General features: G+C 49.9%; 1 protein-coding gene across 4 annotated transcripts in view; it reads left to right on the top strand.

The window, feature by feature from the left end:
• CMKLR1 (chemerin chemokine-like receptor 1) overlaps positions 1-13939 on the top strand; it is a 50507-nt gene extending 36568 nt beyond the window's left edge. For all 4 annotated transcript variants that reach the window (XM_023196945.2, XM_023196883.2, XM_023197080.2 and 1 more), the window contains 2 exons: positions 11720-11795; positions 12436-13939. In XM_023196945.2, coding sequence (XP_023052713.2) covers positions 11793-11795; positions 12436-13554 — 1122 coding nt within the window. In that variant the 5' untranslated portion in view covers positions 11720-11792 and the 3' untranslated portion in view covers positions 13555-13939. The remainder of the gene's footprint in view (positions 1-11719; positions 11796-12435) is intronic.
• Positions 13940-13945: the final 6 nt, after the last annotated feature.

Genomic DNA, 13945 nt, shown 5'->3' with positions numbered 1-13945 from the left:
CATTTCAGCTGCTGGCTGAGGCAGAGATCTTGTGCTTTGGAGTCAAAAAGTCCTTGGTTCAAATCCTGAGCTGATGCTTAAAGGCTGTGTGAATCTGGACTAGTCACTTCACCTCTCTGATTCTCTATTTGCAAATCTATGCAACAGTCTATGTGGACCACACTGAGGCACAAGTTACGGAAGTGCCAGGCACAGTTCTGGGCTCTGGGGATGTAACATAAGCAAGGGAGACCAAGTCCCTCCTGCCTATGATTTAGAGAGGGTCATGCACTCTCTGGGTCTTAGTTTCCCCTGCTGCAAGAGATGTCCTCTGAGGGGCCTCCCAGCAACTTTTGGAGGCTGACGGAACTGGAGGAGAGGTGTCTGAGCCATCTGGCTGGACGGTCAGGGTGGGTCATGTGGGGAGAAGATGGGGACAGGAGCCAGGCCAAACATGGTCATTTGCAGAGCAAGGAATGTTTCCAGTTTCCCTGATGGGCTCTTACGCCCACAGGCCCTGATAAAGCCCCTGCATTTGGCCTGTGGCCTGCTTTCAGGAAGACGTTAGTGGTAGGCTCCGATGAAAGAGACAGCAGATTGACAGAGCGGCTGCTGGAAGCTTGGGCTGGCTGGGCGCACAGGTGAGGAATGTTGCAGGTGAGGGGCAGCTGAGCCTGTCAGAGGGGGAGGGCTGACCAATGACCGGCATGCAGGAGATGGAGGCAACATGGGAAGAGAAAGAGGAGGAGGTGGAGACGGAGAAGACAGGGAGACTGCAGAGAGATGGAATAGATGGAGAGGGCCAGGAACAAAAAGAGGCAAACACAGAGACCAGGGGAGAGAGAGAGGCAGAAAAAACAAGTCAGATATGAGACAGAAGAGAGTAAGAACAGGACAGAGGTGGAAGTAGGGAAAGAGACGAAGGACGGACAGACCAGGGCACAAAAGCAGCCAGTGCTTTGCGACGTAAGGAACCCACTGGGCAAAGGAGTTTAATCGAGGAAGCAGAAGGCAAATATCTGCTGCCCAGATGGCCCCCGGCTCTGCTGTACACTGAGCCCCTAGGACACACACCGGCAAGGGAACAGCCAGAGGAGGTGGGGCCCTGGATCCATATGAACTCGGTTTTTGAATCCCAGTCCTGGTAATGGCAAGGAGAACTCACTGTCCCTAGGCTGAGGGGCAAGAGGGAGCAGTGGTTCTTGGCGCCTGGAGAGTGTAGCTGTGGCCAAGTCGACCCATGGAGACCCTACAGGGAAGGAGCTGGAGGGTAAACACCCAACCTTGATCTCCGCCAGCCCTGCAATCCCTGCTTGACACGGTCATCGATCAACCAACCAGGCAGGTGTGAGGCAAGCTACTCGCTCCCCTGCCTCGGCTTCAGACATCCCCGTTGGTAAAGTGGGACTGATGCCAAGACCTTGCAGGGTTAGGGGGAGGCTGCAGAGAGAAAAGGTGTGCTCTCACCCACGGTGCGCTGCATCCCAGCAGCCATGCCAGCACTGGGGCGCAGAAGGCTCCACATGTCCTTGGAGGATGGATGAATAAATGAATGACTCCCGCCTCCAAAGGGCTTCTCCTGTAACCGAGATCGGAGGCATTTCGCATTCAGGCTATTAACCAGAGGCAGACGGACCTTGGGGGAGAAAATCGCAGAGGACCTGGAGCTTTGCCTTGCTCCGTCTATAAAATGCACACCCCAAATCTTGCCAGATTGATTTTTTGGGGGCCCTTGGGAGGTTCCACTGGGGCAAAAGCTAGAGTTTTGTGGAATGTTTCAAGGAGGCGAGGCAGTGGACAGAGTGAGCTTGTCAATTCAGCAGGCTTTGGGTTTGAAGCCTGTCTCTGAGCATTCTTTCAGCATGGTTAATTGGACCTACCTTACTTGCTTGAGCCCTCTATGTGACCTTGGGCACGTTAGTTACCTTCTCTATGCCTGTTTTCTCATTAGTAGCTGTGTTTAGAATAGTGGCTGAACCATACAGAGGACTGTATGTGTATTTGTTTAATAAAACTTAAGCCGATAATGTCCATTCGAGGGTTTTTTTCTGCATGGCAGGAGGAGCCAGATGCCACCTTGAGGCCCTGTCCCTGTCCCACCAAGGGTCCAGCAGCGGGGGTGTGGGTAGGACATGATCATCTGCCTGGTGACCATCCCACCCTCTGCAGGGGCTGGGCTTGGCAAGGAAGGACTGGGGCTCAGGACTCTGCACAGCCGCTCCTGGCTGGGCTGACGTTACTTCCGTTGGCTGGTCCAAGTTCATTCCCGCCTAACGGGGAAAATGGGTGGGGTTCTGAGGGTTGAGTGTTTGGCCCCCTGCCTGGCTATTGTGGCTTGGTCAGGGATTCAGTAACCAAGACTCTGAGTTGGGCACCACCCAAGCATGAGCCCCAGGCAGGGATTGGAGTGTTCGTTTGATTGTTTTGGGGTTTTCTGGACCTCAGGAGAGGAGGGAGGGTTGACGTAATTACATCCCTCCATCCCTCCGCTTCTCCATCAGGGGCCCCCAGAAGCCTCTGCACTTGTATTTTCTTTCTTCATAGCGCTTATTTCCCAGTAGCCCTATTTCCTAGTCCCGTGACCCCTCCCACCCTCTCTCCCATGGAGCCGTTCTAATGTGTTCAATGTGTATCTTGCTATTTGGCTGGATTCTTGCAAAACATGTGTTGCTGCTTTGCAGACACGTTCTCAATGTAGGGCAGCACTATTAGGGTCCCAAAAGCCAGCACCTGTGGCTCTTTGTTGGCGAACTGACCTCAGAGGCTGGGAGCGGCTGGGAGTGCGCACTCCAGGACAGGGTGGAGGCATGCAAACACTCCTGGAATGTGACCTGCACTGTTCCCAGGGTCCTTGATGGGCGTGAGCCAAGGCCACCCTCTGTAGGACTCTGTGGGATGCTGCACCCCTGCCTGGCCTCCTCCCACTTCCTCACTCCCTCACCCGTTTTTCCTGAAATGCTTCCTTAATGAATCACTTTTGCCAGAATCGTCAGTTGAGAATTTGCTTCTAGGGAAAGAAGACATATCTGAAAACAATGCACGTGGACATCTCCCTGTGTACTTCCTTGCAGGGAGGTGGGGCACTGCCTGGGTATTCACTCAGGAGCCATCACAGGGAGTTCGCAGGTACCTGCAGCATGGCATGAGGTGCCTGTGCTCCCACCTGGCCAACCTGGGAAGCGTGCAGCTTTCTAGTTCTTGCCAGTCTAGAAGGTGTAGAATGTCATCTGGTCGTGGCTTTCATGTGCATTTCTTTGATCTTCAATTTGTCATATGCCTGGGTTTGGGGATTTCCCTCCTGTCAATTGCCCGTTCCTATCATTTGCCCATTGTCCTGTTAGGGTCGCTGTTTTTTGGATTTGCAGGAAGGGGCTCCTTGAGTACGCTAGATAGCAATCCTTTCTGGGTTTGGAGATTGTAAATATCTTCCTCCATTGGAGGCAGGAAGTGTGTGTGTGTGCATTTGAATGTGTGTGTCTGTGTGAGCATGCATGCCTGTGTATGTGTGTGTAGCTCATTATAAGGGTGGGATCTGGGCCCCCGCGTGGGCTAAGCTTCAGGGCAGAGAGGTGGAGTTCGGATTCGCAAACACAAGATGAGCAACTGAGTGGAGCCACAAATAGTAACACTAACAACAACAACAACAGCAACAACATGGGCATTAAGCTGTATATGTTTCCAAAACCTCAGTCTCCTCATCTGTAAAATGGGGAAGAATACCATCCCCTTTGCAAGGTTGTTTGGGAACAGTCTGTGACAACATTTCTAATGGGCTTGGCTCCTGCCACATAGTAGGTGTTTAATAAATTATGATGCCAGCAACAGTAAAGCACGTGCTTATTATGTGCCTACTATGTGCCAGGCTCTGAGCTGGGGGCTGGTGGAGGATGAGCACATGTTACATAGTAGGGCTTTTTTGTGTAGGTGGCCTGGGTGGCATTGTCAGGTAAGACATGGTCTGCAGCAGAGGGAGAGGCCTGGGGAACTGGACAGAGTGAGAGTCAGAACCAGGTACTGATAGAAAACTTGGGTGGACACGGACGGGCGCGGTGGCTTATGCCTGTAATCCCAGCACTTTGGGAGGCCAAAGTGGGCGGATCTACGAGTTCAGGAGATCGAGACCATCCTGGCTAACATGGTGAAACTCCATCTCTACTAAAAATACAAAAATTTAGCTGGGTGTAGTGGGGTGCGCCTGTAGTCCCAGCTACTTGGGAGGCTGAGGCAGGAGAATCACTTGAACCCCAGAGGCAGAGGTTGCAGTGAGCCGAGATTGTGCCACTGCATTCCAGCCTGGGCAACAGAGCGAGACTTCGTCTCAAAAAAAAAAAAAAAACAAAACAAAAAAAAAGACTTGGGTGGACGCTGATTGTGGTCAGAGCCACTGCTGACAACAAAAATAACAACATTGGCTTTCTGCTCTACAGTGATGCAACGTGCTTCACAGGGCTTATTTCAGCCCCCCAAGCCTCTGTGTCCCTCCCTGTCTGAAAATGCATACAATTGTGTCCTAACCCTGTAGGGTGATCATGAGGCTTGGGTGAGATGGGATAAACTCCTTGGCTCGTTGTCCAGCACAAAGGAAGTACTTTATTAATGATTAATGTTGAACTTCCTTATGCTAGGCAGTGCTGCAAATGCTTCACCAATACCACTTCTTCAATTCTCACAACAGCCATAGGAGGTGGCTCCTTGGATTATCCCCATTGCACCAATATTGAAATGGAGGCTTTAGAGAGGGCTAAGTAATGTGCCCAGGGTCACACAGCTCACAGGTCATGGAGCAAGAGTCCAGCCCTGATGGATGGGAAGCAGTATTCTGGGCCCTTAATCCCTTTGTTGTGTTGTTTTATGTTCTATGGCATCAACAATGTCACTGTTATTATTTGTAACATCCAGACAGACCTAGTGAGATAGAAAAAAAAAAGCATTCAGTCATTCATTCATTCATTCATCAAACAATATTCTGGGTAATGCACTAGAGTTACATAAGATATTACTATTAGGGAAATTAGGTGATAGGTACATGGAACTTCTCTGTACTACTTTTGCAATTGCTTGTGAGTCTGTAATTATTTCAAAATAGAGTTATAAAAGGAGTATGGCAGAAGTGACCCCTATGTGATTTCCAAGCACTGACCCCCAAGGATAGGTTATAAAAGACCATGTTCCCTGGCACACTTGCTCCTGGAGCTCAGGGCTGCCAGGCAACAAGCCCACTCCCCTGAAGCTACCATGCTGTGAGTAAGCTCAAGCCACATGGCGCCCTAGTCCAACGAAACCGAACAAAGCCCAATATCCAGAGGACCTGTCTGGTGCCTGGATTCTGCTCCAGTCTGAGGAAATGGAGCTGAATAAGACCCAGTTCTTGTCCTCAGATAACTTGTTATCTAATCAGATGCATAAGCCAGCAATAATCACATAAATGCCATGTGCCCCACCTGGGTGAGCAGGATCCTGTAGGAGCCAGAATGGGGCGTGTATTTGTTTTCCAGCACTGTCATACCAAACAGTCACAAACTGAGTGGCTTAAAACAACAGGAATTTATTCTCTCATGGTTCTGGAGGCCAGAACTCTGAAATCAAGGGCCATGCTCCCTCTGAAGGCTCCAGGGGAGGATCCTTCCTCGCCTCTTCCAGCTTCTAGTGGCTCCAGATGTTCTTTGGCTTGGGGCAGCATCCCTCCCATCTCTGCCTACATCCCCACATGGCCTTCTGTTCTCTGTCCATGTGAAATCTTCCCCTGCTTTTCCTCTTATACGGTAGCTGTCATTTGGGGCCCACTGTAACCCAAATGACCTCTTCATGAGATCCTTACCTTAATCTCAGCTGCAAAGACCCTTTTCCCAAACAAAGTCGCACTGACAGCTTCTAGTGGATGCACCATTTTGGGGGAGTGGGGAGTGCAGAGTAAATGCATCCTTCCATTTACTACAGGAGGGAGAGGGGATGCTTCCTAGGGAGGATCCCTGAACCTGGTTGCTAGAGATGAGGTTGAGCTTAGAGAAGGAATTTAAAAGGGAGTGGAAACTCCTACACTGAAAAAAAAAAAGTGATTTTGATTTTTAGAGACTGCCACCTAGTCAATGTGTTGGTCAAGAAAAGTTTCAGTTGTTCCAGTTCATGCCTGTCCCACGAAGCACAGCTCTCAGACCTCTGGGGCCTTGACCTTCCGGGGTCTTTCTCTGACATTCTTGGCAAGACTGATGAGCTGGGAGGAGCACCTGGTGCAGGCATATGCAGGGCATCCCAGAGCTGAAAGTGTTCTCGAGACTGTCTGCTGCCCAGTCCTGACTCCAAAACCAAATTCCTGTCATCTTGGCTCATTCGAGTCCTGCACCGCAGGTGAGGTGGGTATTGTTATCATCCCCATTTTGCAGATTGCACATCTGAGGCCCTGAGAGGAGAAGCAGCTTGCTCAGGTGACACAGCAAGTCTCCTGCCGCCCACACGTGGGCCTTGTGCTGCCACCTCCTCCCTGGCATTCCCTTCTGGATCCCTCCCGGGACTGTACCAGGGAATGGACCGGTATGACTGGCTGAGGGAGTTCTAACTCAGGAGGCTAAGGGTGCAGTGGCTTTTGCCCTGGGGCCACATCCAGTATGAGTTCAGGGTCTCAGGCAGAATCTTGGTGCTGGGCCTGGAGAATGGGCTTCCCCTGGGTTCTCTGGGCAGCTGAGGGTGGAAAGGGAGGCAGACTGACTGCTGTCAGGCCAGCCTGCCTGCCTGGGCTGTGATGAATGATGTGGTCTCTGGGGAGTAACCCCCGTGTGTGTCCGTGTGTGTGTGTGCGCGCCCCAGACCTCAGCTAGACTATCCTGAAAACCAGGAGGGTGAATTCCCCGAGGGGCTAGGAAAAGTGGAGCAACAAGGAGGGTGTCCCTGTAGGGTGGAGCTGGAGGGCCTGGTGCATCAGGAAAGGTGTGAACAGACATCGGCACATGTGTTCTCCTTTCCAGTAAGCAGTGTGGTGAAGAGCCAGACTCATAGTCAGAGTAAACCCAGATGTGGGTCTGTCACTGGCTGAAGTCTGTGACACTAGCATCGCTTCCTCCCTTTACAATGGGGGTGATAGCAGTACTACTCCTGGAGGTTGTTGGAGATGCATGAGCTGATGCAGTGCAAGTGCTTGATACAGTGTTTGGGCTCTCATGTGCACCCAGTCAATTATTACTTATTGCAAGGAAGTAAAACCAATATAAAGTATAATTGGATGTAGACATAAGGACCAACCAAAACCAGTGCAGAAACCTGCAGCCTAGAGGTTTCTGTGCCTTTGACCAACAAACATGACTCTGAGCTTCCTTGTGGTCACATTAAAAAGGGAAATGTGATCAGCTGTAGACTATGGATGATCAAGAGCGAGAAATCAACCCAGTTCCTCAAGAGAAGCAACATTGTTCCTTATCCTGAATCCTCCAGAGTATTTCTCATATTTCTCACTGGGCAGAGAGCTTCATAAAGGGTACCCCAAGGGAGTCAGTGAGCAACATCATTGACTAGGAATTACACAGCACTGCAGGTGTGATTTTCATGTGGTAACTGACTGCAGAGGCCTTGAGGAGGAGATGAAGGGAAATCTGTGAAGGTGGCTCAGAGAAGGCAGCTCTGTGGCAGGACCAGGAGTGTGACAAAGGTTTGGGCTATCAGGATTGAAGGTTGAGGCTTACAGAGGTCCGAGTGGTTGGGATGAGAGCGGATAATCCCTCAGGGAAACAGGAGGAGCCCAAGAGCCTTTTCACTTGGGATCCCTGGAAGTCAGATTCTGGAGTCAGAGCTCCCTGCTGTGTGGCCCCAGGCAAGTGTATTCACCTCTCTGAACCTCAGTTTTCTTATCTGCAAATAGGAGTTATTTTTACAGGGCTATTACGGAGTCTTGCAAAGCACATACAGTGAGAGATCAAGCATATGTTAACTGTATGTATGTACACTGGACCCTTGAACAAGTTAGGGGCTAGGGGAGCTAACTCACTTTACAGTCAATAATCCACATATAATTTTTGACTCCCCCAAAACTTAACTACTGATAACCTCCTGTTGACCAGAAGTATTGTTACTAACATACACAACCAATTGACACGTATTTTTATGTCGTATGTATTGCATACCATACTCATACCATCAAGTAAGCTAGAGAAAAAGAAAATGTGATTAAGAAAATCATGAGGAAGAGAGAATATATTTACTATTTATTGAGTGGAAGTGGGTCACCACAAAGGTCTCCATCCTCACTGTTTTCACATTGAGTAGGCTGAGGAACAGGAAGAGGAGGGATTGGTTTTGCGGTCTCAGGGGTGGCAGAGGCAGAAGAAAATTCACATATAAGTGGACCCACGCAGTTCAAACCTGTATTGTTCAAGGGTCAGCGGTATATATAGTGACACATACTTTTTTCATAAGCTTCCTGCTTGTGGAGAATTTAAGGAATTTGGGTAACTAGAATTTGACAGCTCTTTACAATTCACAATTGGCAAAGCCTTCATTGTCTTCACACGATTCTCCCAGCAGCACGAGGGAGGTGTTCTTACCCCCACTTGAGACATTAGAGTTTAGAGAAGCAAAATCCTTCCCTGTGTCCCTCTTTTTTGTTTTTTTGAGACAGTCTCACTCTGTCGCCCAGGCAATGGCATGATCTTGGCTCACCGCAACCTCCACCTCTGTGTTCAAGCAATTCCCTTGCCTCAGCCTCCTGAGTAGCTGGGATTAGAGGAACATGTCACCATGCCCAGCTAATTTTTGTGTTTTTAGTAGAGACGAGGTTTCACCATGTTGCCCAGGCTGGTCTCAAACTCCTGGCCTCAAGTGATCCTCCCACCTCAACTACCCAAAGTGCTGGGATTACAGGCATGAGCCACCGTGCCCGGCCTCTATGTCCCTTTCTGACCTGCCCTTGATCCCACAACTGAAGAGACAAGTGGGCAGGAACTCACTGGTCCTCTGGCTTCCTAGCCTCATCCCAGCATCCCAGGCAAAGACCATTTTAGAAGGGAGTTAAGAGTGGAAGCCTGAGAAATAATAACAATGACAATAACAACGATATAGTGCTTATCCCATAAAGGGACCTGTTCCAAGCACTTAATCCTCACAACCATCCTCTTATGAGATAGGAGCTATTATTATCAAGTCCATTTTACAGATAAGACAACTGAGCTGCAAGGAAGGTAACTGACTTGCCCAAGGTCACAGGGGAGTTCCTGCAGATCCAGGATGTGGATGCAGGCAGTCTGACTGGGCCCCAGAGTCTGCTCTTCCGCTTGGTTTGGGAGCAGAAATGTGCTCAGGACAGGAGGGATGTGTGTTAGGACAGAGCAGAGGCTCAAAGCAAACCCGTGACTTGTGCCTCCCTTACACTTCCAGAGAGAGAGGGGGGTCTTGGGGTGGAGGGGAATGCACCAACAGGGGACACGAATCCACTCAATTCCTGGAAGGATGAGGAGTCAGGGGTGGAAGGACAGACATGCCCGGAGGATGTCAGCGCCATTCTGTGCCAGCCCAGCCTGGCCCCAGGTCTAAGATGAAAAAACATGGCCTCTGACCCCAAGCTGCTCCCAGCCCAGCCAGAGAGCCCGACATGATGTCATCTGCTTCAGGCTGTATCTCTGCAGATGCTGTGCAGAGCACTCAGTCCTGAGTCTCAGATCCTCCTCGACCTCCTCTCGGGACTCAAACACCCAGCCCACTGTCAATGAGGGAGGGGAAGGTCAGAGATGGGGCGATGCCTGGCATGCCCTTCCTCCTTTCTGTGCCTTCTACCTTCTTAACTCATACTTGTCCTTAAAACTCAACTCAGATGCCATTGGCCCCAGGAGGCTTCAGACTCCCAGGCTGGGTAACAGCCCCTCTTCTGGGCTTCTGGGGGGCATTCTAGTCTTGCTCCAGCCTCAACACTGTCTCTTTGTCTTGTACCTGTGAGCTCCTTTTGGGAAGGGACCCTACTAAGGCCATGTCCTCATCCCTGGTGCCTGCATAGTCTGGCACAACTTCGTCATTTCTTCCAAAAGGAAGGTTGGTGATGGTCATCAATCTGAGCAGATCATGGTCTCAGGGGCAGTGTGGAGTGATGGTTAAGAGCCCAGGCTTTGCAGATGTGGTTCCTATCCCAGCTCTTCCAGCCCCTGCCTGTATGCTTGGGCATGGGTCCTGATCTCTCTGAGCCCTGCTGTAGCCCCTCATGGGGTTAAAGTGAGACCATCTGGACTGAGAGCTCAGCATGGTCCCTGGCATACACAAGAGCTCAATATGCATTCCCCACTATGGTCATGCATGCCTGTCAGGTTTTCTGCAGTCACGGGAGGCCAGCTCCAGTGTCCCCATCTTCTCTCTGCATTCCAGTGCCACAGGAAACCCTTGGGGACCCCGTGGTGGGCACTACTGAAATATTGTCCCAGCGTAGAGTGGGATGACACCCAAGCTTTGATTGTGAGCCCTTTGAGTGCAAAGCCCTCAATGGAATTTTCCAAGTGGCTTTTATTTAATAAAAGCAAAAGATGACTTCTATGTAATAAAGTATAACCTTAAGCTCATAAGGATCAGTAATGAATTTGTGTGCAGGAAGGTTGGAGTTATTTATAATGAAGCATCGATTCGCAGTCTCACCAAGCTGAAATATCTGGTTTGGAGCCCATTTGACAAGATGGGGAGATCTTGAGCAGCAGAAAAAAGTGCATGGGCTCTGGGGTATCAGAGCCCTGGTTTTAAATTCTTCTCATCAGTTGTGCACCTCTAGGCAATAATGCAGTCACTAATATTTATTGAGGGCTTACTATGTGCCAATACCAAGCTAAACGCCCCACATTCCTGATGCTTCTAGTTCTTGTATCCACTCTGTGAAGTGAGAATTCCCATTTATTGACAAGAAAACTGAGATTCAGGGAAGAGAAATCACTTGTGCAAAGCCACACAGCTCGTAAGGGTTTGGGGTTAGGTATGAACCCTGCATGCGATCACTGCCTCTAAGATGTTGCAAACTTGCAAACTCCTCAGAATATGTTTGTTCTCCTGTAGATTGGAAAAAATACTCAGCAAGATTGTTATGGGGCTTGCTTGAAGTGCCACTTAAGTTGTCGGCACAGCAGAGGCTTGGTGGATATATTTGTGTCTGTCTTCACACCAGACTGCTGTGGCCTCAGAGCCTGCATCTCATTCATGGTTCCCATCGGGCCCAGAGAAAGTCCAGCGAGAACGATGCTTCTTTCTCTGAGCCTCAGTCTCCCTAATTCTTAACACAAAAGTAATAACACCTGCCTGGAAAAGTCCCCAGGAAGACTAAATAACAAGAAGGAATAAAAGTTCTTGGCACATAGCAGGTACTCTGTGCGGATCTTCTTCTATTTTCTCTGTGCTCACACTGCCTGAAACAGTATTTTTTGGGTCCTGCCCTGGTAGTGGATTTGGGTCCCAACCTGGTAGTGGATTGAGCCATCCATGCTCCTCCTCTGTGTCTTCCTTTACTCATGCCTGACTCCAGCTGTCAGCTAGGGATGTGCTGGGGGAGAGGAGTGGTTAGAATGAAGGGTCCAGCACTTGACCTGGGTAGAGTCAGTTGACCTAGGTTCAAGGGGCTCCATCCCTTTCTCGCTGCATAACCTTGGCTGAGTAACAGCCTTTCTGAACTTCGGCTTCCTTCTCTGTAAAATGGGAATAAGAATAAACAGATCTTATTTCTGGCTGGGTCCACTCAACCCTCTGGTTCTTAGACCTGGATCCAATTGCTGCTTTTGTTTTATTTTCTTCCCTGCAGGTGTTTCTAGCTGTGTACTGGGACTGATTGGCTGAGGACTCACATTGGAGAGCTGCACACAACACAACAGTGAATGGTGAGGAAACCTTGTGGTCTGAACTCCAAAGGGGACCAGTGATCACTGACAGGTTGGGTGCACAGAGGGATCACAACGAGGCTGTCCACTCGGTTTTAGAAGCATGTTGGAATCAAGTTCACAGCACCACATACCTCTTCTTCATTGCACTTTCCATTATTGCAATGTTCCCATTATTTGAGGGACTTTTTGGTGAAAAATTGTCTCCCCCATTAGGCTCTAGAGGAAGAGAGGGCCCCAGGCAGGCAGAAAACATGGTTGTCAAAAGGATAGACTCTGAAGCTTGGATTCAAGTCACAGGTCTGCCTTTTCCTAGCTGTAGGACTTTAGACAAGTGACATAAGCTCTCTGTGCCTCAGTTTCCTCATTTGTAAGATGAGGCTCATAACCTACCTACCTTACTGAGTTGTTGTGAAGATTAAGAGAGTATAGGATGCAATGCCTTTAGAATAGTGCCTGGCATGTGGGAGGTACTGGAGAGGCATTTGTTCAATAAATAAAATAGCAAAGAAGGAAATGGTTAAATCACAAAACTGGACTTGCTCAGAGTCAGGGAGAACATTGTTGGTCTTGCTGGTGCCGGTCAACCTCTTAAAGCCAGCTCTAGGGTTCCTCTAATGGTGCCTGTCTTCTCTTGCAGAGAATGGAGGATGAAGATTACAACACTTCCATCAGTTATGGTGATGAATACCCTGATTATTTAGACTCCATTGTGGTTTTGGAGGAGTTATCCCCCTTGGAAGCCAGGGTGACCAGGATCTTCCTGGTGGTGGTCTACAGCATCGTCTGCTTCCTCGGGATTCTGGGCAATGGTCTGGTGATCATCATTGCCACCTTCAAGATGAAGAAGACGGTGAACACAGTCTGGTTCCTCAACCTGGCAGTGGCAGATTTCCTGTTCAATGTCTTCCTCCCAATCCATATCACCTATGCCGCCATGGACTACCACTGGGTTTTTGGGACAGCCATGTGCAAGATCAGCAACTTCCTTCTCATCCACAACATGTTCACCAGTGTCTTCCTGCTGACGGTCATCAGCTTCGACCGCTGCATCTCTGTGCTCCTCCCTGTCTGGTCCCAGAATCACCGCAGTGTTCGCCTGGCTTACATGGCTTGCATGGTCATCTGGGTCCTGGCTTTCTTCTTGAGTTCCCCATCTCTCGTCTTCCGGGACACGGCCAACCTGCATGGGAAAATATCCTGCTTCAACAACTTCAGCCTGTCCACACCTGGGTCTTCCTCGTGGCCCGCTCACTCCCAAATGGACCCTGTGGGGTATAGCCGGCACATGGTGGTGACTGTCACCCGCTTCCTCTGCGGCTTCCTGGTCCCAGTCCTTATCATCACAGCTTGCTACCTCACCATTGTCTGCAAACTGCAGCGCAACCGCCTGGCCAAGACCAAGAAGCCCTTCAAGATTATCGTGACCATCATCATTACCTTCTTCTTCTGCTGGTGCCCCTACCACACACTCAACCTCCTAGAGCTCCACCACACTGCCATGCCTGGCTCTGTCTTCAGCCTGGGTTTGCCGCTGGCCACTGCCCTCGCCATTGCCAACAGCTGCATGAACCCCATTCTGTATGTTTTCATGGGTCAGGACTTCAAGAAGTTCAAGGTGGCCCTCTTCTCCCGCCTGGTCAATGCTCTAAGTGAAGACGCAGGCCACTCTTCCTACCCCAGCCATAGAAGCTTTACCAAGATGTCATCAATGAATGAGAGGACTTCGATGAATGAGAGGGAGACTAGCATGCTTTGAGCTTCACCCGGGAACCCCTCAATGGGCCCTCTCAACCCAGGGGCACCCAAGAATATATCTTCTGAAGATAAAGGCAAGAACCTCTTTAGCATCTGCCAATTCCCACTGCATTTTGCATGGGGATGAACAGTGTTTTATGCTGGGACTCAAGGGCCTGGAACCCCTTTCTCTTAGTGGACAGAACATGCTGTGTTCCACACAGCCTTGGACTAGCAATTTATGCTTCTTGGGAGACCAGCCTTGACTGACTCAAAGCACAAAAGAAAGAATTCTCAAAAGCATTGCCATGAACTGGGATTGGCATAGGGCAGTGGGATTAAGCTGCCTACTGTATGCACCCCAGAAATGACACTCTCCAAGGTCCATTCTTGCTGTGAGCAGTGGGGAGGTC

The sequence above is a fragment of the Piliocolobus tephrosceles genome, chromosome 10, assembly GCF_002776525.5.
Source record: "Piliocolobus tephrosceles isolate RC106 chromosome 10, ASM277652v3, whole genome shotgun sequence".
NCBI lineage: Eukaryota > Metazoa > Chordata > Mammalia > Primates > Cercopithecidae > Piliocolobus > Piliocolobus tephrosceles.
Note: the sequence above shows the minus strand (reverse complement) of the source record. Positions and strands in the feature narration are given on the sequence as shown.